This window comes from Anabas testudineus, chromosome 8, assembly GCF_900324465.2.
Source record: "Anabas testudineus chromosome 8, fAnaTes1.2, whole genome shotgun sequence".
Taxonomy (NCBI): Eukaryota; Metazoa; Chordata; class Actinopteri; order Anabantiformes; family Anabantidae; genus Anabas; species Anabas testudineus.
This window is the reverse complement of record NC_046617.1, coordinates 12,390,333-12,411,797: the sequence shown is the minus strand read 5'-3', so window position 1 is coordinate 12,411,797 and position 21,465 is coordinate 12,390,333. Positions and strand designations below refer to the sequence as shown.

General features: G+C 40.5%; 2 protein-coding genes across 3 annotated transcripts in view; both read right to left on the bottom strand.

Moving 5' to 3' along the window:
* Positions 1–15,281, bottom strand: part of baiap2a (BAR/IMD domain containing adaptor protein 2a) — a 44,254-nt gene extending 28,973 nt beyond the window's left edge. Inside the window, exons 1-2 of one of the 2 annotated variants that reach the window (XM_026373954.1) lie at positions 15,062–15,281; positions 3,643–3,718 (exon numbers count right to left, since the gene is read on the bottom strand). In XM_026373954.1, the coding sequence (XP_026229739.1) occupies positions 3,643–3,718; positions 15,062–15,133 (148 nt within the window). In that variant the 5' untranslated portion in view covers positions 15,134–15,281. The remainder of the gene's footprint in view (positions 1–3,642; positions 3,719–15,061) is intronic. The other variant, XM_026374039.1, reaches the window with a different exon arrangement.
* Positions 15,282–16,520: 1,239 nt separating this feature from the next.
* On the bottom strand, positions 16,521–19,915 carry LOC113160174 (charged multivesicular body protein 6-like). The gene is made up of 8 exons (XM_026357259.1): positions 19,719–19,915; positions 19,391–19,500; positions 19,101–19,188; positions 18,591–18,677; positions 18,160–18,225; positions 17,764–17,844; positions 17,054–17,129; positions 16,521–16,945 (listed from the first exon to the last, which is right to left on the bottom strand). The coding sequence occupies exons 1-8, from the start codon at positions 19,782–19,784 to the stop codon at positions 16,896–16,898; spliced, it is 624 nt and encodes a 207-aa protein (XP_026213044.1). The 5' UTR covers positions 19,785–19,915; the 3' UTR covers positions 16,521–16,895.
* Between the last annotated feature and the right edge of the window lie 1,550 nt (positions 19,916–21,465).

Here is a 21,465-nt window from a genome sequence, read left to right as displayed (position 1 = left end):
CAATCAGTCACGTAATGCGGCTGCAAAGCAGAACCTTACATGAGCCTAATAAGCATAAATGCTAAACCATGTTGGTTGTAGAGTATTAATTATTGCTTCAAAAACAAATGACTGTTATTACAACCATAGCAGACCATGTGATGTATGTAGGATTTAATGCTGAATATACCCTTTACAGTTTAAATTAAAAGAGGCTTTGTTACAATTACACTCATGGAAATTCACCGTAGCAGATTGTGTCCCATAAAACAGAAAAACACACACATAGAAACACAAAAAAGCACAAACACAGAGGGATTTTTTTTTGTCTCTGGGCTCTTTTTGACCACAGTGGCCACTAAAATTCAATATTTACCAACCAGTGAAAAAAACACTGCTGTCCAACCAAGGAAATGGCGAGGTCACACTGTTAACCACATGCTGTTAACCATCATGACCTTTTTCCTTTGTCCATCCCATTTCATCTTTTCTGTCAATATCTCTAAACTCTGGGTAGCAGAGTAGCACAGTAACTAGGGGAGGTCGGATTAAGGTTCATACACCTCTATAGACAAGGCTTCACCATGCAACACAGGATATTTTAGGCAGAAGATACTGCACTATATACAGTAGTCTCTCCCTACCATTATCTGTGTATTTAAATCTACTTGCTTCTTTAAATAAACAGCATAGCTTTTCTGACTGCTTAAATTAAATGGTTTATTTACTGAAATGTATACATTTAATCAGTCTGTATTGTATACACAAATGTTAGTGTGTACCACACGTGTACACAGAAAATGCTTGACTTTTGCTCTAGATCTTTAGCATACACAAACACAATCTGTGAGGTTAATCCTAATCAGCACCTATCTCCCTTCTCTCCCACTGACTAAATAAATATCAAGAGTACTCCCGGTGAGAGATCAATATCATGTCCGCCTCTATTATTCCAACTGCTACTTTGCTGGCCAAAAAAAAAGGTCACTTAGGACAGAGTGAGCTTCCAGTGATTTCTGACCAAACTGCCAATCCGACTGTCTCCAGTGGAAATGGACACTGCTGTTCGGAGGTGAATCCAACAGCGATTCAGGTGACAGATGGGCCTTGTGCCTGCAGACAGCTGCCAGGTGAGAGACACATTTACAACAATAGGCTGGCGTTGGAAGGCTAATTCTAGCAGACAGATGCAGTGCTGTGATAGAGGAAGTCTCCAAGGCTGGAAGCTCTGCTCCGAGGCTGAGAGACATATGCTATGCTAATCCCAATTACAGCTGAGTCAACGGCAGTAAGACTGTGTGTGTGTGTGTGTGTGTGTGTGTGTGTGTGTGTGTGTGTGTGTGTGTGTGTGTGTGTTCTTTCTTTCTTTCTTCCTCTCTTGCTGGGGGAACACCTCAGAAGTGAGAGCAGGGCCTCCAGAGCATCACGGCTGATTTCTCTTCATTATGCCGAACAGACCTCCCTGCTTCATGTGGAGAGTGTGTATCTGTATATGGGAATTTGTACTTTGTGTGGAGGGAGGGGGTGGGGGGGGGGGATGTGCGAGCAGAGATCTCCAAGCAACGGACACTTTCTTGTTTCCAGTGCTGCTGCTGTAAAGTGTGAGTGTGTGCATGTATGTGTGTGTGTGTGTGTGTGTGTGTGTGTGTGTGTACGTGTGCATCTGAAGAGTAGCTGAGTAGATAAGCTGGATCTGTATGGATACTTTACTTCTGTCTAATGAAATGTGTAGTGAGGGGCTCACAGAAAGAGAGAGAGAGAGAGAGGATTACCGGATCTCTGATTGCAAAGCAGATATATAATCAGTAGGGGAGGAGCTCATGTCAGATCTACTGATCCATCACTCATCCTTCACTAGAGAAAAGGACAAAGCGCCAAGGATCTCTTAATGAGGAGAATTACTATTTCCTGTACCTGTATTGTTCTACTAATGCTACGAAGAGACTAACACAGCCTGGAACTTGTTACAGGCTGGAGCTTGGTAGGCAGTTGGAGTTCACACAGTTGTATGCATGTGTTGTTTTTACACTTACCAAGCACCGTGTGATTCAGTGACTGGCTGCTGTGTTGAAAAACCTAGAATGTCTAGATCTGGCAGCCCTACCCATGAGGCCTTTTGGCATTTCGGGTGTTGAATAATTTTACTGATTGCACCATATGGGATGAAGTGTGTCCTCCAAAGCCGTGCCACTGCAAATCAGAGCATCTTAGTCCCTTGGGTCAAGGCAATCCTGCAAAGTGAGCCTTTGCCAGTCTGTCTCCTACCTAAACCAGGGTCAGGATTAGTTATTGTGTGTGTCGGAGGAAAGAAGCACAGGATTGGGGAGGGGGAGAACACCCATTAATTATTGGATTAGATTAGCTGCATGTGTCCGGCCTTGTTACAAAGTGGAGGGGCATTTTTCGGTTTGGGATACTAGCCCACATGAAAGAACGTTTTTTTTTATTTTTATTCTTTTCTTGAATTTCTCTGACCTTTGTGTGCGAGGCTTGTTAGTGCAAGTGTTTCATATCAGATGCATCAAACTCTATTAACTACATAAACTTGTAAATCTGGCATTTCAGACTGATTGGTGCCACCTGTTCATTAAAAACTGCGTGTCCATGATATGCGATCATTAAGATAGTCAGTGACCCCTAAAATTGACACTGATTTACTCGGCTTCATTTCAGGGAAAGTTTTCTTCACCAAAATGTTATATGAGAGTAAAAACAGATTCACACAACTATGTACAATAGGTGATGTTGCACTGTTAGGTGTTACAACAGCCTGACAATGAACAAAGACTTGTATTAAACCTCAGAAGCAACAAGAGGAAGGAGTGATTTTTTCCACTTTACTTAACTAGAGAAATGCAGCTGTTGCGTTGAAGTGCACTGCCAAGAAAAATCACACAAAATCTAAAACACCTCTCAGTAAATTGGCCGACCGTGACGACAATGATATGGCGAACAGAATAATAATTTAGCATTACGTTTGTTACACAGCCTACACTGTAATTGTTAAAACGATTTCTGGATCATCTTTAAAATCCAAATTAATTTAGAGGAAGCCGCTATACTTATTAAGTCAGTCAAGTGTCTCTGTCTCTCTGTTTATGACAGGGACGACAGGTCTAGACCACTTACGAGTTTCGTTCCACAGAAAAAAAAAAAAATCTAAGTGCAAGAAAATTGGTGAATGTCACAAATTCTCTCACATCGCCGATGGCAGTTAAAAACAAATCTGTTCGTACTGATGTTTCTTGCATGAGGCCTTTTGTTTCCAAATCAAAGGGAAATTGGAAAATCACAGAAAGCATCATTGAAAGTGATTGGGGTGCAACAAACATGTATCCACACAATTTCATTTCAAAATTTGCCTGCTGCCAATGAGACCGTCTCACTTCTGCATCAGATGAGAGGGCTTTTGTTCCCCCCCGAATACACCTCCACTACGGCACACAAGCAGTTCCAAAGGCTGTGCACCACTTGATAAGGTCTGCCCATTTGGCAGGAGAATACTGTCCTTTTTTAGTAAGGCAAAGAGAAAGATGGCTTGATAGCTATATAAATGGAGAAGAGAAATAGGCAGAGAAAGTGCTGGCTTGGCTATGTGCCTGAACCTGCAGTGAAACAGGGAGCACAGAGAAAATGAGAAAGAAAAAAGAAAAAAGAACTTACTGGCGAGGGCCTTCTCATAGTTCTTCCCCATGGCAACAAAGTTCCGTAAGCAGGGGTTGAACTGCTCCATGATGGTCTGAAAGAGAAAACAAGAAATAAGACTAGAAGTGGAGGTTTCACTTATCAGCAGAGCAGGGTCAAGGAAGGAGAAAACACACGCTACTCTGTTCATTTCTGCCCATCTCTTTCTGTCAAACACAAACCTCCCTCAGCTGCACAAAATCTGTCTCAAAGCGGCGGTGACAGAATGTTTGGACACACGCAGTGGTTATCTTGAATGTTAATGAGGGCGAGATCCCACATACCGCCCTCTTACAAAGAGAAATAATCCAGTGGATGGAGGCAGAAGAGGCTCAGCCTTGATGACAGTGGCAGAGGACTGGAGAGAGGTACTGAAAACAAAGTGGCTGTGAAATTTTCGTTGACAGGAATGCTTACAGCAATCCAACAGCACTAAGGTTGTGGTCACAAAACCTTCTTACGGCCACTAGAGAAACAAGCAATGTAGATTCATGGCAATATTTGATGCTTTTGGCCATAATTTATCAGCATCTAGACTTTAAATTGCTGTCATTACACTAGACACTGGCTACTAATATTAAAGGCTGTGCTGCCATTATTTGCTGTGTAACTACATACCTATTAACATTTTATGATGCAAACAGTTTCTCACCTTAAAATACCTCACAACACGACAATGATGTCAAGTTGAGCTGATTTTTTTTTTTTTTTGTCATGGCAGCTGCAACGCAATGTTAAGTCAGTCTAAGTGCAGAGAATGCACATTGTCTGACATCTCGCATTGTTTCCTCTACTTCTTGTCTACCTCGCCTTTCCTTCCTCCTCCTGTGCTGCTTCAGGGCTTCCTCCAATTAGCCGGTCCCCAGTCAGCTAGTCAGGAACAGCCAGGGGACAGAGAGACAACCACTGCTGCAGCAGCAGTATCTACACAAGCCATCAATACTGCAGGAGAACACTTAATAATCTACTTCTAGCCTAAATCCACACTGTGAATCTCTGAATATCACGGCAAGGCACCACCAGTATTAACCTGAAACAACTCTAGCAGCTCATCCTGAAAATCGCATGCCTCTTATGTTGTATGTTCAGATCAACTTCAGCATTTTTGCACCGGCCTTCATTTTGCTGCTTTTAGTTTTTAATAAGGCCTAAGAATTGATTAAGACGACATACTGTGTGTATATGTATGTGTGTGCTCGCTGTGGTGTCAATCCCATCGGGAGTCGTAGCTCGAGTTGCATGAGTGGAGCACAACCCAACTACAGCAGAAATATCAATGAGCCAGACATAAATCGCTGACATTTCATTACCAACAGTAGCTATTTTATTACACCTCTTATCAACTGTGCATCTGAGGTGAATACAGAAAACACTGACCTGCTACAAACATGGGGAAACGATGAATAACAGCTGCATCAATCACAATCAATAATAAGTGAACAAGACGCTTGACCTTCTGTATATGGTTTTAATTAAACCCGTCGACTTGTGATGATAATAAAAAGTCTGTTAATCAGCACAAGGATGAATGTAAATTTTAATTACAGTGATAATTTCTAGTGTCAGAACTAATGAATTACTATTTTTTTTAGGTGGGATTGGGAAAGTAGTGATCACTCCAGGAGACCTATTTAGAGTAGCAGTCAGCAGTCTATACATATGAGAATGGAAAGCCTTATATACTGACATTTGAATCGCACTAACTGTTTATCGAAACAGTTGCCAGTCAACTTTGTGTCAAGAGGCTAAATCAATAAATCATTCTATCCTATATTACGTGATTTTCACTTGGCCTTAAATTCTGCTCTTCAAAACTGAAGCGAGGAAACATAATAAGATGGATATTACAGGGGAGGTCACATCCTCCACTGTTAACTGTTCTCTACAGTGTGTGCAGTAATCTACAAAAAAACAATATGCAGAGTATTGTTTGTTTAAAGTTATTCCAAAGCTACCACAAAGTGACAGGAGACTGAGCCTAATAAAGGACTCTCACAGCAAGTCGCGTTTAAATCAGCTCCTTTTATTTACCATCTGACACCGTTAGTCTAATATACTAGAAGAATAAGTGCACAGTTGGGGGAAAATCCCATCTTCAAGCACTTTTTTGTACTCCGACATACAAGTATCTCTGCTCTCTCTGCCTCTGGGAAGATAAAAGACTAACACCTCCCTCGGGGGGCCTTACTAAGAAAATGTTTATTCTTAAATGCTTCTTTGCTCTGCCTGATTGCCATGTAGAGTGCATCTCATTGATGAGGAAGGTCGCATAGTTGTGCACATCACGAATGCACGCACGTTCCCAGGCGGTGCTCATGCACACGCACCTACATTAACACAAGGCTTTCTAATAAAGTGTGGTGGTGTGTCAAAGCGGTGGGAGGGTTACATAACAAAAGTAAAACCCAGTGCAGCATCATAACAGCTCACTCTCCCACTGAGGGAGCCAAAGGTGGCTGACATAGGCCTAGCTGACTTTCTTAAATGTACTGCGCAAAACACACATGCTGACCCAGTGCCACTGAATAAACACACATGCAGGTTTGGAACAACTCTGCAGAAAGAATCAGACGATTAGCCACTGATAAAACTGTTACATAAAATACATAAATTACAGGGCAGTAGAAATGGTATGCAGATGGGGGAAGGTGGAGGAACCAAAAAAAAAAGACAGTGAGGTAGTTTCTTTGTCTATTCTCATTGTTGCTAAATTTGTCATCCCAGTTCTCTTGTTCTACATTGTCACCCTAATTGTGGCAGCTAATTGGGAAATGGGGCCACTCGAAGTTGTGTGATGTGGAGGGAGAGGGAGCGAGCAAGAGCGAGAGACAGACTGGCAGAAAAATGTGAGGAATATTCTAAGAAGTGCGAACAAAGGTATGTAATCATGTGCTGTATATCTCCTCCCATTCAAACACTCCCTGTATCATCTTTCAATTAAAGAAATAATAAATTAAGAACCATGTCACGGCTGTGTAATCTTTTCCTCCACCAACATGGAGAGGCTGTCCATTTTGTGAGTGCCTACATGAGGACTGAATGAATTCATTATCAGCGCTCGGTGCGAAAATTAAAGCAGACAATTAAAGGAGGGCAGAGAAATGTCTCCTCCAAAATGAATCAAATCTGTGACATTCATTCCGTGAGGTGGGACAGGAAGAATACGGAGAAGTCGAGTGCACAAGCATAAAGGCTGGAGATAAGGGGAAACATTATTAAGAGGATTAAAATGATTTCTCCCTGCACCCTAATGAAATGATTTTCTCCTCAGTGCTGCAACTGAAATAAGGTCAGATTGTATGAAATGGATTGTCGACTCAAACTATGGGATATTCATCCGTCTCTTCTCACTCTGTTCTCTTCTGACACACACACACACACATACACTTGACACCTACACAGGCAAACAGTAATGACATGGAAATGGGAGTAATTTCAAGTAATACCAGCTGATTAGAACCAGGGGGAATCACGCGCAATCACAAGCCAAGATGCCATCATCTGCTCCTTCTCGCTCTCCTCTCACTCCTTCCTCCTCATTCCCTCTTCTGCGTATCGACCAGCCCCGAGAATGCCCGGCATCAGACGAGCACTGAAACCACCAATTACTGCATTTGCTTGGACTGTGAGGAGATGTCATGTGCTGACAGGCAGAAGAGGCAGCCAGGCCTCAGTGACATTATCAGGGAGGAATGTAAAGAAAGTGGATAATGTGCAGATGGACTTAACAACAACCGTAAGATTCTTGTCTTTCTTATTAAGCAGTAATGTGACTTCATGATGGCCCTCTATCAGCTGGAGGACAGCCGCGATCTTTACTCTAATTACCGTGCTACTAGAAAATAGTCAGGTCGCAGTGTAATCTCCTGTCTGGTTGACCTCGCTGACCGATGAGGAACCTTGGACCAAGACAGGACACGTCAGAAAGTGTCTGTCTCACCACTTCGGCTAAACAATTTCCTGGGGGAGTTTCATTGTTATCCAAGTGGCTCCACTAAAGTGCGCTCAAACTAAATTTCTAAAGAGCAACCTTCTAATTGTGCCTGCCTTACAGTGTTTGGAGATTATTATCATGTGATGTTTAGGGATAACACTAGTGCAAATGCCTGAGGAGTGTTTACTGAAATTAAACACAGCAAGCCCGAGAACAAGCTGTGTAAAACGTTTTCTATTTTTTTATTTTTTTGCACACGGCACACAGTTTTCAAATTTACTGTAGATATAACTATAAAAAAAAAATAGGATTGGTGCTTTGCCCCAAAGCAGCTGTGGGCATGAATGTTATTGCAAATCCACTGAGTATGTCAGTCGATTTTTAAAATCACTTAAAGACACAGAATGTCACTTTTTACCACCATCATTTTTTATACTAGGAATATGCTGTAAAACTCAAGTAAAAAGTGAGCCTCGCTCTTCTAAACATTCAGAGAATTTAAATTATTTCAGCTTGATTAGGTTATTGAGTGAGGTTTTATTCTCATTTATTGTATTAATTAAATCTATGAATCCATGTATGTAATAAATTGTCAAATCAAATCTGTCATAAATGGACATAAGTGAATATTTTTACTTATCCTAGTTCCTCAAAGACTCATATTAACAGCAAACTACTTGTTAAATCAGGCCATCTTGGATCTACCTGCATTATCATGTGATATATAGTAAAGGGGACCTCACAACTGCTGGGGCTGATCAGCAGAGCTACTGTACAAAGTGAAGGGAACACGGCCGACTTCTGACTGCAATACAGCTAAAAGATGTGTGTACTCTACGAACAAGAGGGCTAGATGCATATGGTGTTTCATAGCACAGGTCCATGTAAACACAGGTACACACTTATACAAACTGATACCATAAGGAAGTTTGTCCGTGCATACCTAAATCCCCACTAATGCTGCAGCGAGCAAGAAACGTGCTTTCAGTGGAAACCAAGGTCAAAACCAAGAAGTTAAACTTAAAGTGTTCTTTTGTCAAGGAAGTTTACAGAACACACTATTCTACATCAATCATGTCAACCACCGACAGGCATCTATGTAAGACAGACCAAAGACACTTCTTGTAACTTTAAAAAGTGCCAGACAATTCTTTGTGCATGCAATCAAATGCTGACAGTTTCAGCACTTTCTGTCTGTTACAGTCTGTGAGTTGCTTCAGCCGTATCGTACAAATTGAATTTAGAGCAGTGTAAAACCTGATACAAGTATGCCAGTGTTCTGTTTGGGTCCTGGAGGAAGGTGTCGTGTCCCCTGACCTGGATAACTAATCAAATCAACAAAAGCATGATCCACCAGAATCTTCAAAAGAACCAAGACAATTAACTCAGCACTGAGGTTTTTTTTTATGTTGGGTAGTCAGGTACATTAGAAAACAATTCTTCTGTACGTTTTTCTAAGTATGTTCTTGCAAATATGAGCACAACATATCAGAAAGACAGCGTTCAATATCAGCTAGGTTCAATGAATTCCTCTCCACTGTTACTTAGTGCTTGCTCAAGTGGGGTTGTTGAGGTTTTCTATATAATTCTGTATACAGTTATATTTTGTAAGGTCTTATCCCTTAAACACTGTAAAGTGCCTTGAGATGACTTCTTTTGTGATTTGGAACTATACAAATAAAGTTGAATTGAATTGAGAATTGTCACTGTGGTTTTGCTTTGATTCGGGTCAACATAACTCACTTATATATTATATTATATTATATTATATTATATATGTTATCACTTAAGACCTAAGCTACTCAGTGGATCTGTTTTACTGTAAAGACATGCATCCTTGTCAACCTAAACCTTAGTTTTGCCCAAAAGACATAATATTCTTAGAATCAATTGCATCTTATGAGGCTTGATGACTGTATTGGCCCTACAGTAATCTACAAGGGGTCTCAGGTAGAGGAAGAGAAACTCTCAAACAGGTTCCTTGCCCTGCCTCCACCTTTGAAATGCAGCATCTGATGCGTGTGCACAGCAAATCACCTGGTCTCCTGAGATCAACTATTTACTGTTTGTTTGCTTTGCTGTCTTCTGAAGCCGGTGTGTCCCCCTCAGCCCGACATCAGCCACTCAGCTAATCCAACACAGGCACTGGTTACCACAGCAACCGAAACCCAATATTATTTGTTAGCTTTAGTTCTTTAAGCAGCAAAAGGCCAATTCAATTTGGCTAAGGAAAAACGTATGGATCTGAAATCCGTCAAAATATTGTTTATCTGATTTAAAGAGGAAAAAAAAAACGAGTATGGAGGTTGTTGTTTCTTCAAAATGAGCCTCAAATAAAAAAAAAAAACATGTTATGCAATAAAATACCCCAAATTTCTCTTTAGGCTCCTTCACTGGTTAGGTGAAGAGGCTGCTGGTTGATTCCCATTTTACATGGCTGTTGTATAATGGATTATTTGTCAGGGTCCCACCACTTGCTTGCAAAATTGAGATTTCACCACAATCCAAATTAAATACAAAACCCAGACATGGACGTGGCACCATTTTTCACCGTCTGTCTTTAATTCCATGTTGCTTGATCTCAGTGAGCCTCATACAAAGATGTGCATCCTCCTGTATTGTTAAAGGAGACTTTGTACAAGAGATTCACTTTGAATTTAGGTTGAAATAAATAATATATAAATAAATATACTAACAGACAGGACCTGTCGGAGTGCCATGACAGTGAGCGTGTCTATCGAATTAGTCACATCCCCATGGCAAAGCTTCACTCCACAAAGTTTCTGGAGCCTTCCAACCGTGTGGGTATGCATGCAGAATTCCCTGCTTTCGGTACAATAGCATGCCATGCCTGGGGTTCAGAGGAATATTGTGGTTGCCTCTTCAGCCAGTCTAGTGGGTGTAATGCAGCCAATGCTACTGAAAGGAGCAGCATCTGCCACAGAGGCATACAGTAACACTAGCCACAGGCATGTTAACTGTAGCCTGTGACCCTTAAATGTAAGGCCATTGTCCACAGCACCAACTAAAATGTTCTGTCTCTGCTTCTGTGTCTCTTTCAGTCGGTGTAATTACAGCTTCACCCTCCACAGTAATTAGGGACTATTTGAACAAGGATGTGGAATGTCTCCATCTATTTTGCCTTCTCTTCATCTCCTTCTCTCTTCCACCCCCACAATAAATCATTTGATGCGTTCTATAAAGCGAATAATATCCTTACTTATGTTTTTTGTGGGATAATATTTTGGTCTACGTTTTTACAAGGTGACTTTAAATCAACCTTTTCTATCAGTGACGGCCATGAAGCTTCTTTGCAGTCATTACAGTGTAGCCTTGAACATCTCCAGTCTCTGTCCTTGGGTAAAAAAAAAGCAGTGATGAGTAAAAGGAAAGAGAGAATGTCTCTAAACCATCCGCCCCCGGACGTGCAGAGAAGGTGGGTGTGTGGAGCAATAGTCCTCTCTCTGCATCATAGTCAAAGGCACAGGGAACAAATCTGCTGTTCCACAGGCAATGAATGTTATGATATCTCCTGCAGTGCATAATGCAATCTTTTCAAGGCTCTGGGCAGCAGCAGGCATAAACTTGTTGAAACACTATATTCTGGAGGCAGATGTTCAGGAGCTGAAGTCATTTTAAACTCCATTAAATCACATATTGTAAGGAAAAGTGGCATCTGATGCGATATACTGCTCGGAAAAAAAAAAAAAAGGTAAATAAAGTGATGGATGGCATCTTCATTCGAGTCACTACAAATGACTTCTTAATGCAAGACTTCGGGGACAAAGCACAACCCTGTATATACAGCAGATAGGGCTGGTTTACACTGAACCCCTTATGGGGCTTTTACAGGCCATTTTTCCTCATTTATGACAGTTTCAACACCTCCCTTTTATCTTCATGAGGGAGAAACACACGGGGTCCTTACAAAAACCTACGTGACCTCCGTCTCCATCACTTTTCCTCCCTCTCACTCGCCTTCTGCAGCCCTTCACCGACTGCGAGTCTTTTAGCACAATGATATGACAGAAACACATAAGAATAATGGCACGTTGTTGCTAAGAGACCACCTGTTCAGATCTCCCACATGAGACTGTGGTAAAACTGTAGTCCTCCTTATCATCATCAGAATATCATTCATTCGATGGTAGCTAATGTCACGACAATACTGCAACTGAGAGAGAAACCTGTTATATAACAAGATGCCTTTTAGGCAGAAAAACTGAATTTTAGATTAGGGTGTTTTGTTTTTTTTTTGATCAAACAGTGTACTGTAGCAGCATTAGACTCATGACACGTTCAGGATCTTATAACCACAGAGTATAGTGTATCACGCCTGATCCAGTTAACGTCAAACAACTATTTTGCCTCCTTTGTAACAGCCATTTGAGAAAATTTGCTGTTTTCCACACCGTGTTGACAATTAGGGAGTGGTGCTGCATAAGAAAATGAGTGTTGTCCTGAGGGCTGGTAGAGAAGAGACACACCTCTCTATTCCCTTACCTGCCAGGGTGTGTTCAGCTACAGAACACAGATCACTTCCTATACGACAAAGACTGAAAAATTACCAGCAAAAATTATAGCATGCTACAGGGTGTGTTCAACCGTCTTGCTTCCATGCAGCCTTCCACAACCTACTGTATGTGACTGAAATGTTTTGACTTTGACTGACTGAACAAACAGCCCCATTCTTCCTCGGTCCCTGGTCTGATTAATCTGTTTGTTCACTTTAACCTGTGCTCAGACTTCATCCATTGGCATGCTAAGAGGCTTGACCCAGGGCTTCACCTCTCTCAGACGCCCAGCGACTTGACCAGCTGGTGGAGATGACTATGGTGCACACAGCGACACACACACAATGATATGCAAGTACTGGGTGTCAGTCATAAGTATCTGTCTCTCTATGTCAGTGTGGGAATGACTATATACCAATCACCATGTCTGGAACTGCCCGTCTATGTAAAGAAAGAGAACTGAAATGAGTCATGGAGGATCACGCTGGGATTGCTGGGTTTACAGGGTTGACTCAAGTGTTGATTAGGATAAAGTTGTCTAAAAAAAATAAAGGAGTGTCTCTGGCTTACCTAAAGGATCAACTCTCACAGTGAAAATTTGAATCGTGAGTCTCACCCTCACTCTGCCTGCAGTCCCTGCCCTGTTAAACACACACTAAACTCGACGAACATGAGTCACAGCAGTGAGCTGCAGATACCCGACAATTCCCACTTCTTCCCTGCGATTACTCAGCATCTGCCCAGCTGCTGGCTGCAATGACTTTGCAGTCACCAAGGCCCTTCAGCTTCATCATTCCCGCAGAGTGGCTGACAATCTTATGAAATTGAGGGTGACAGTCTGCACTCCAGCTTCAGACAATGTGTTATTTGGCACCCAAAGTAAGATCAGCAGGTTCCAATGGTCAAACATGCTCATTACCACCTATGTCTACAATGAATGTGTACTGTACAGCAAGTCTTGTTTTAAATGTATTCAGACTTTAATGCATGCACGATACTACTATATGTCTATAATGCAAAATGCTGACTGATGCTTTTCATCACTGGAATAGGGAAAGTAAAAGCAAGTTCCTATGTGATTTAATCTCTTTTAATTTTAAAGCACACTATGAAGCTTTAATGCTGCCAAGCTGGTGAAAAAAAGCACTAGGATTGCCAAATAAGCAGCGACTATAAATAACACTCTCTGTGACCTCCTAGCTTTTGCCACTGGGTCAGATCCCTGGTGTGGAAGAAGAACTCTGTCTCCACTCTCCACTCCACTGACCATCAGCGTTCCTGGCTGTCAGGGCTCTGACGGGGTGCCTCCACCCCAGAGACGGAGCACCACTGCTGGACTAGCACTTAAGCAAGGCCATCTATGTTGATTAACCCACATTAGCACGTGTAAACACTCGGACAAACCCCGACAGAGCATAGCATCCAATTCACAATGATAAGGATGCACTGTAGGCTGTGTGACCAATTCAACACAGAAATAGCCACCTGAAATATTCGCCTCCCTTGCTGCATCTAAAAGAAGCACCAGTCAATCAGCCTCTGCTCATCTGACCTCCTTTCTCATACTAAATCTCAAGCAATATCCATTCTTCTTCATCTATCGAGCCTACAGTTATAGGGGAAGTAGGGATAGCTAAGAGTAGAGTCACATTTAGGGATTATTATGTGTAAATAATAACTAGAAATGCAGTGAATAAGGGCCCCACAAGTAACACTGAGTCTTAACAAAACAGAAAGCTGAGAATATCACAATGCAGACACTGGTGTGGGGCCTTTATAACATGACGTTTTGTTAACATTCCCTCGGCAAGGGCATGTAACTCTGAAACATGATAGTGAAACAAGGCCTGCAGCAAGTTTTGATAAAAGCAAACAGTGCTGCAACAGGTAGTCAATTAATCGATTTGTTGTTGAGTGCAAAGTAAATCATCGACCGCTTTCGTAATCAGTTTAACATTGCTTGTGTGTGATTAACTTTTGTTGTTATTTTATACAATATCACCAGGTTTTTCGTTTGCCGTGCTTGTTTGAAAGAGGTTATCTATTGCTGGCAGAACCTGTACAGTATAACTGCCATCAAGGCCGGCTCTTCCCTGGAAACGAGTTTGCCAACCTCAGTGGAAAGATAAAATATTAAATTCCTTCATTTCATTTTACCTTTTGACTGTTGGTCAAAACACAAAGCGTGAAATCTAGAAAATGTGTGATGAACATATATTTTTCGTAGATCTGTTTATTTAAATAATAATCAATAGGCTACACTAAGGCTCATATAAATAATCTGAGGAGGCATTACTGCATTGTTTCATTGTACTGTGAATCTTTCTTTTTAGAAACTGAGTCTTAACAACTGCACGCAAAGGCTGACAGAAGTTTCTATGTAAAACAGGTTTGAATGTTGAAATACCTAAGGGGCAAATGTTTACTTGTTGAAACAGATAAGCCTGGCCTACTCTGCCAGTCAAACAGTGACTGCTGGAATGCAATATGCTCCTATTTCACCAGGAAAACTAGGCTATAGAAATCCACTGTTCTCCTTAGAACAGCCTGCACCACTATGAGTGTCGTAGGTGGACTATAGGATCATACAACATGCCTGCATGTGGGAAGTGACTGACTGAGTGAATGACTGGTGTGAATGACTTGGATTGTACAAGCAGATTTCAGCAGAAAGGCCTTAACCATCCAACCAGGTGTCGCGCAAAAGTACGTGGAGGTGGAAGAGTGAACATTTTGGTTAATTGGCAACTGATTAAAAACAAAAACAACAAATCATCCAGCTGAGCTGCGCCTCTCCCTTCAGATATTATCAAGGAAAAAAAAAAACACCATGAGTCCTTGAATGCGCCAGCGGAGTCTGATTCGTGGTGATATTGCACAGTGCGTCTGACACTTGATTGCACATGATCTCAGGTGTCCAGAAAACTTTTATTCGTTAGTTGAACCTTACCTTATAGACATTTTCCGTCAAGCGGTGAACCTCGTCGGTGCGAGACATCGTGAAATCTTCAGCCAGGACCATAAACGTCTTTGTTCTCGAAACGTATCCGCGTAAAATGGGAGAAATGTGTCGACGCACGAGTTGATCTGACAATGGCGAGGCGATGCGCCCGTGAGGGAACGAGACGATGTTGCGTTGCCGAAAGCCCACTCCAACTAAACACACCTTCCCACTCCAACTAAACACACCTTCCCTCTCCAGCTGACAGTCTGCGCTGCTGCCTTCACTGACTCGTCGAGAGCGCCGTTTTCTTCCACTGCTCAAGAGGCTTAATAGAAGCGTATGGACATTTTTACATGTGCCGTTTACTCAACAAGTCACTCAGTGGACTAGGCGGGCAGATCACAGAACACAAACATGTAATTAATTGCTAAATTGTACATGTATGTTAATCTAATAATATTTGAACATTAAGTTTAAAAAGGTTTAAAAAAAAACTATTAACATATGCAACATAATGAATCCACTCAATATCGTTTAATAAAATCACTATCATGCTGGCATAGCCACCCACGTCCTAAAACAGACCCACCTATGCTCGCTAATCGTAACACAAAATTCCCACAGCACTAGAATGCAGCACCATCTTGTCAGGGTGTAGATTTGGTGTCCACTCCCCATATTTCTGCACCAGCTGAGCTCCACTATTCCTCTCATATAGCCCACAGAGGCAAATGTGTTTACCTACAAATACGTTTATTTAATTTTTTTTTTTTCTTATTTACAGCTTTAAAAGACACTAGTCTACTCTGATAGCATCCTATTGTGTAACCATCTAAAGCAAGCAGGATTAGCCATACATATATTGCATATATTGTTTTCCATGTAGATGAGCCCATTCACACTTTTTTCTAGTCATGGGCAATAAATGGTTGCTTTGAATAAAATCCAGACATAAAGACCAAACAGCATCACCCTGCCTTAACTGTACCATATCCACTTGTAAGCTTGGAGCACTGTAGTTGATACTTGTCCATTAACATCTCTGTGCACACTGTTGCTGTCATTTGAGCCATCCATAAAATAATGTTGAGCGCACCACCAAGTTTTCCTACTTTCAGAACATTTTATATACATAACTGCATTGCATAACGCTCTAAGCGAGTCATACTGACTGTTTTCAGTAACACCATAGGTGATGTTTTCCTCACAGTGGATAATTTGTGTTAGCTTCATTGTACATGCTAATTAGAGTCTAAGTGCCCACTTAGAATAGTATTGTAAATACTATATTGGCTTTCTTGTCTAAACATCTCCCACATATGAGCAACATGAGCTTTCTACTTTCTGCCAATACCTGCACACATTTAGGATGTGAATGAATATGACTGTTTTGTCAAAAACTAGAGAGGAGTGCCACCTACTGGAGAATATGTGTTACACAAAAACAGGAGACATTAATGTTCTTTATGATTTTATGGTATTTTGAGTTAAAAATGTGTTTGTGAAAGAAAATATATAATAACATAAGCCACAGCTCAGTTTAATATGTAAACAACTCAATGTGTAAAACATTTAAATGTTAGTTCTCCGTCATTGTGTTATGTCTTCACACCACACTTACAATGTCACATTGCTTTACTAATCCAAGTCAGACACAGAAGGACAGAACATATCACTTCCTGCATGAAGATACTTCAGGTGAGCAATGAACCGGAGTCCCAACTATACTTACTAACAATTCAAGACGAAATACTGAAATAAATAGAATGCCCATCAGAACAAACAGAGCCTGTGCCATGTTGATGTGGCAATACTGGATGTCAACAAATATGTCAGTGTGTTAGGCTGACAGCATCTCTCTGTCTGGCTTGTTCTTTGACTCTCTCCTCTCTAGAAAGGAAAGTAAAAAAAAGAAATGCAATAAGTACGGCATAAAAATAAAACAAATATATTAATTTTGTATGTAGTGCTTTATAGGCTGAAAAAGGAAAAAGATACCTGGTTCAACTTTAGCTGCCTCTGGGACTTCTGGTATGGGCTCAGAGGGGACTGCTGGAAGTGCTACATCTTCTCCCTAAGGCGCAGAAAATAATGATTATGCAAACTAAATACACACAAAAATATAGAGACTAACTTTTTTATATATTTTTAAAGCTCAATATACCATAAGAATGTTTTATTATCATTATTTATAGAGGTTTTATTCCTCCAGCATGTGTGTTTTGTTTTATAAATGGTTCAAATCCAGGCTCAGAATTAATGTCTGTTCAAGAGTGAAACATGGTAATTAGTATAGTTTGATAACATTGAGAGTTTGTCATTTTGGATAATAAATAGATCACAAATCATCTTTAGTTTAATTATTATGAATCAACCAAACTCATATCGGCAACAGCTTCAATAACAGCCTGTTATTACTTCAAATGAATGCTGTGGCTTAATTACAAACTCTGCTAAAATTACTCCCCTTTCCTCAAGAGGCAGATATTCAAATCTAAGGTCAAAATACGAACAGTTTTAGTATGAAATTCCCACTCAACTCAACTGAATCAGAGCTTTCACCACATCACTGCTCCAGTGGAAGTGCTAAGTGGCCTCAAGCCAGTGGTTACACCAGGCTCCAGTGTTTCTAACTATAAATGTGGTGTTACATGCTCAGCAAACATTCAGGGTATTAATAAGGGCTAAACATGGAGCTTAATTCCCACCTGAGTGATAGCTTCCAGCTCTGCTATAACAGCATCCTCATCCTCTTGTGTCAGAGCTCCAGCTAGCATTTCATCTATTTGCTGCAAGGGCAGAAAAATGTGTTAGCTGACAGTGTGTTGACAGCTCAGTTTTACTGCTGAATTAAGCCATAAGACATATACTGTAACTGTGGACATGGAAAATATGTAGTTTAAGTAGTCTGCATCCATTAAACATATAGTGAGTTATGAAGATATAAACAGGTCACTGTTTTTCCTTTCTCCTGACCACTAGTTATATGCAGTTTTAATACATTTAAGATATAAAGCTTACATGCAGTACTGGTTTTAGTTATTACTGGGAAATAGAAATCACTCTATGCAGGTGCATTTTACAAATAGGAAGAATATGCTTACTCTCTGGTATTCAATTGACTCCTGGGTCTCATCCAGGATTCTCTCCACATCTTCTACTGACATAATCTGTCACAAATAAGGAAAAATAACCCACATTACAACAGAAAAGAGTTTTGAGTCGAACATGTTTTCAACAATTCAGTGAGATCTCTGCACTGTATCCGAGGATGTGCAGGAGTCACACAGCTGCAGTCAAGGCTTTGCTTCTTAATCCTTTAATCTTCAAACAATGTGCACCAGCTATGCTAACACAAACCACAAGCTTTCTCTGCTGCTCAATCCTCTCCCAAGGATCACATTAAAGAAAGCATGCTTATCAGTGGAAACTCTGACATTGTTAAAGTATACGCACATTCAGCATCTAAGACTATAATCGCAATAATATAAATAGCATATTTCACCCAAAAGGCAAATAAAACATCAAAGAATACCTCGTGCATACTCTTCAGACAATCATTTCCAACCTTAAGCCCCTCGATGACTTTCATCTCAATTTGCATGAACTCAATATCTTGAACCTGTTGGCAAATATCATCAGGTAAACACACAGAACTACAGATATGCTTGACAAATAAAAATACCATGCCATCTATAGGTCATGGAAAACAGTTTTTTCTCACACAACACTGCACTATGATAAAATGTGATTTTAATAGAATAAACATTTTAAATAATTAAAGTCTATACTAGATTTATTATTTACAGTACGAGTACATAATTTTCTATACTTTTTCACAGTAGTAGATTTTTCATAAAAGTTGCTTGAAAGCTAAGTAATGTTACTCTTTAACATTAATGCATCAACTATAAATCTGCAACTACGATGTATATCAAGAGAAAACAAACTTTGTTCCTCATTTGGGTATAAATTGTCAAACGTTATTAAACTATAACACTGCAGTGGAACTTGGTACTGATGCTAGTGATTTGACAAAACTCACCATACGCTCTAAGTTTGAAATCTGATTTTCGGTCTTGTCTAGTAGCTGATGCTGATATCGTTTTTTCTTAAGAAGCAGGAGTGCTTTTCTGCAATGACAGAAAAAGGTAATTACACTACAGCACAGATTATATGTATGTTAGTGTGGTACCACAGTGTGTGGGCTTGCATGAAGAATAAAACTAATGCCATTCAGGCTGTACTGGGCTGCTACTCTCATAACAACTACATGGTGCTATGTGTATACAATCTGTTTTGCTGCTATTTCTGGTTCATTTTTGTCATACTCACTCTTTTTTGCCATGTTTTAGCAGCTGCTTTGCAAGAAGTCGCTCTTTATCCAGTTGCAGGGTGATTTTCTTTTGATACTGCTTCAGCTTATCTCTCTGCTGCTTCAATTGCTATGAAACAAAGCACCAATTCAGACATTTATAGTATTATGTACCATCTACATGAATACAAACTTAATAGAAATGAGATCCAAGTAAAAGTTCTGAAAAATATATCAAATTAAAAGCAGTAATACAAAAGTACTTAAACTGTAAGAGAGCTAGTTAGCTAACCAGCACTGTGTTCATGTAACGAGACTAATCTGCTGCTACCACTGCTAGCAGCTCACCAAAATGGCTTTGTCTTGTTCCGTTACACGAGAAGGTCGACTCTTTCTCGCAAAAACGTTTCCCATTATTCAGCCACATCCCCGCCACGCCCTCTTCCGTCAACATGCAAAATATCCCCTTTTCCTGAACATTTTGCCATGATAATAAATAGCCTAGAACGGCTAGCAGGCTAACTGACGACCACCATGCCCACAGGTTTTCCGTGTTTCCTACGGCAAGCGAGACGGGACAGTTAACGCTATTACTAATATTAATTTCAGTGCCATTCACCAAGTGAAGCAATCTAATATATCTCGTTATAACACAGCTGAGTCTGCTCATACCACAGATAATTAACATAAAAAGTGAGAGAAAGTTCATGTGCACACAATAACAACTGATTATAACTTCTTAAACACAGATTGATTGGTTGAAACTACAGATGCGACCGCGCTGTTTGAGTGATTTTGGACAGCTCCCGACTTCAGCACCTTGGACAGTCACCACATCTGAAAATATCCCAGATGAACAATAAGACAGAACGATGCTTACTGTTGATCAAGTGAAGTGAAGTTGTCAGTAAAAACTGGAAGGACAGTGGGCAAACCATCATCTTTGAGGAAGAAAAGTGGTCAGAAAAAAAAAATTAATTTAACGTTTTGTAAAATCAAATTGTTGAAAAACAACAGTAGAACTCATGGCTATGTTTAATAGTGAAGCTAAGAGCATTTCCATATGCAAAATGCAAAGGGAACTCAAGGGACTGGGGCTAAACAGCTGTGTAGCATTAAGAAAACCACTTGTCAGTGAGGCTAATAGAAAAAAAGGCTTAAATTTGCTAAGAAGCATAAAGGTTAGACTCTGGAGCAATGGAAGAAGATCATGTGGTCTGATGAGTCCAGATTTACCCTGCAGAGTGATGGATGCATCAGGGTAAGAAGAAGGGATGCACCCACCATGCCAGTACAGTGTCTACTGTACTGATCTGGGGTTGCTGCACTTGGTCGGGTCTAGCATGTTGTCAAGTGAAGACATGCGTGTCAGCTGCCAGCACTATATTGTGCCACTTTCAGACACAATCATGGCGATGTCTGTCACAGCAAACAAATGTCTGAGGTTGGGAGAAGTTTGCAGATGACAGAGATGACTTCTAGTCCATATGGGAGAGTGAGCAGATGAGCAAAGTGGTGGTGGGATGCAGAAAACAGGACCAGCTGCTTTCTAATGAACAGGACACAAAGTGAGAATTTTTGTGCAAACAGAATCCAACTGGCTTAAACAAAGCAGTTAACCAGAGAGATGGTACTGGTATGGTAGCTTAAAGTTTTATTAGAATAAGGTTAGTGTTTAATTGCTTTATCAAGTGTGTTTGGATTATTGTACACTTAGTGCTAAAATAGTGTTGAGATGTATGCAATTTAGCCATGTGCGCTCCTAGAGCACATGACTAAGGAGATAATTAGACAATTTATTCAAGATGTAGGCCTGCTGGACAAAATCTTCACACATCTTTTGCTTTTTTATTGCTTGTCGTTAGCACTGCATCCCCACAAAATGCACTGGCAGCTGGTACTAATTGAAAAAAAGTGAAAAACAAATATGCAATCAAATATTACAATGAAAACAACAAAGGGTGTTGTTCCCCAGCATTTCTACTGCAGCTAAACAGGATACATCTGGCCCTGAGGGTATGTCCTGTGTGACATTATCAGGTATAGGACACGCAAAATCCCAATTAACCCAATCCCATTACAAAAGGTCATTCTA

Bases quoted from the DNA above. Each gene is read 5' to 3' on its own strand.
- LOC113160174 (XM_026357259.1), bottom strand. From the start codon at position 19,784: ATGGGAAACGTTTTTGCGAGAAAGAGTCGACCTTCTCGTGTAACGGAA. The intron at 19,501-19,718 runs GTGAGCTGCTAG...TTTGTTTCATAG, and splicing joins AACAAGACAAAGCCATTTTG to CAATTGAAGCAGCAGAGAGA. The intron at 17,130-17,763 runs GTGGGAATTAAG...TCTGCGCCTTAG, and splicing joins AGCTGGAAGCTATCACTCAG to GGAGAAGATGTAGCACTTCC.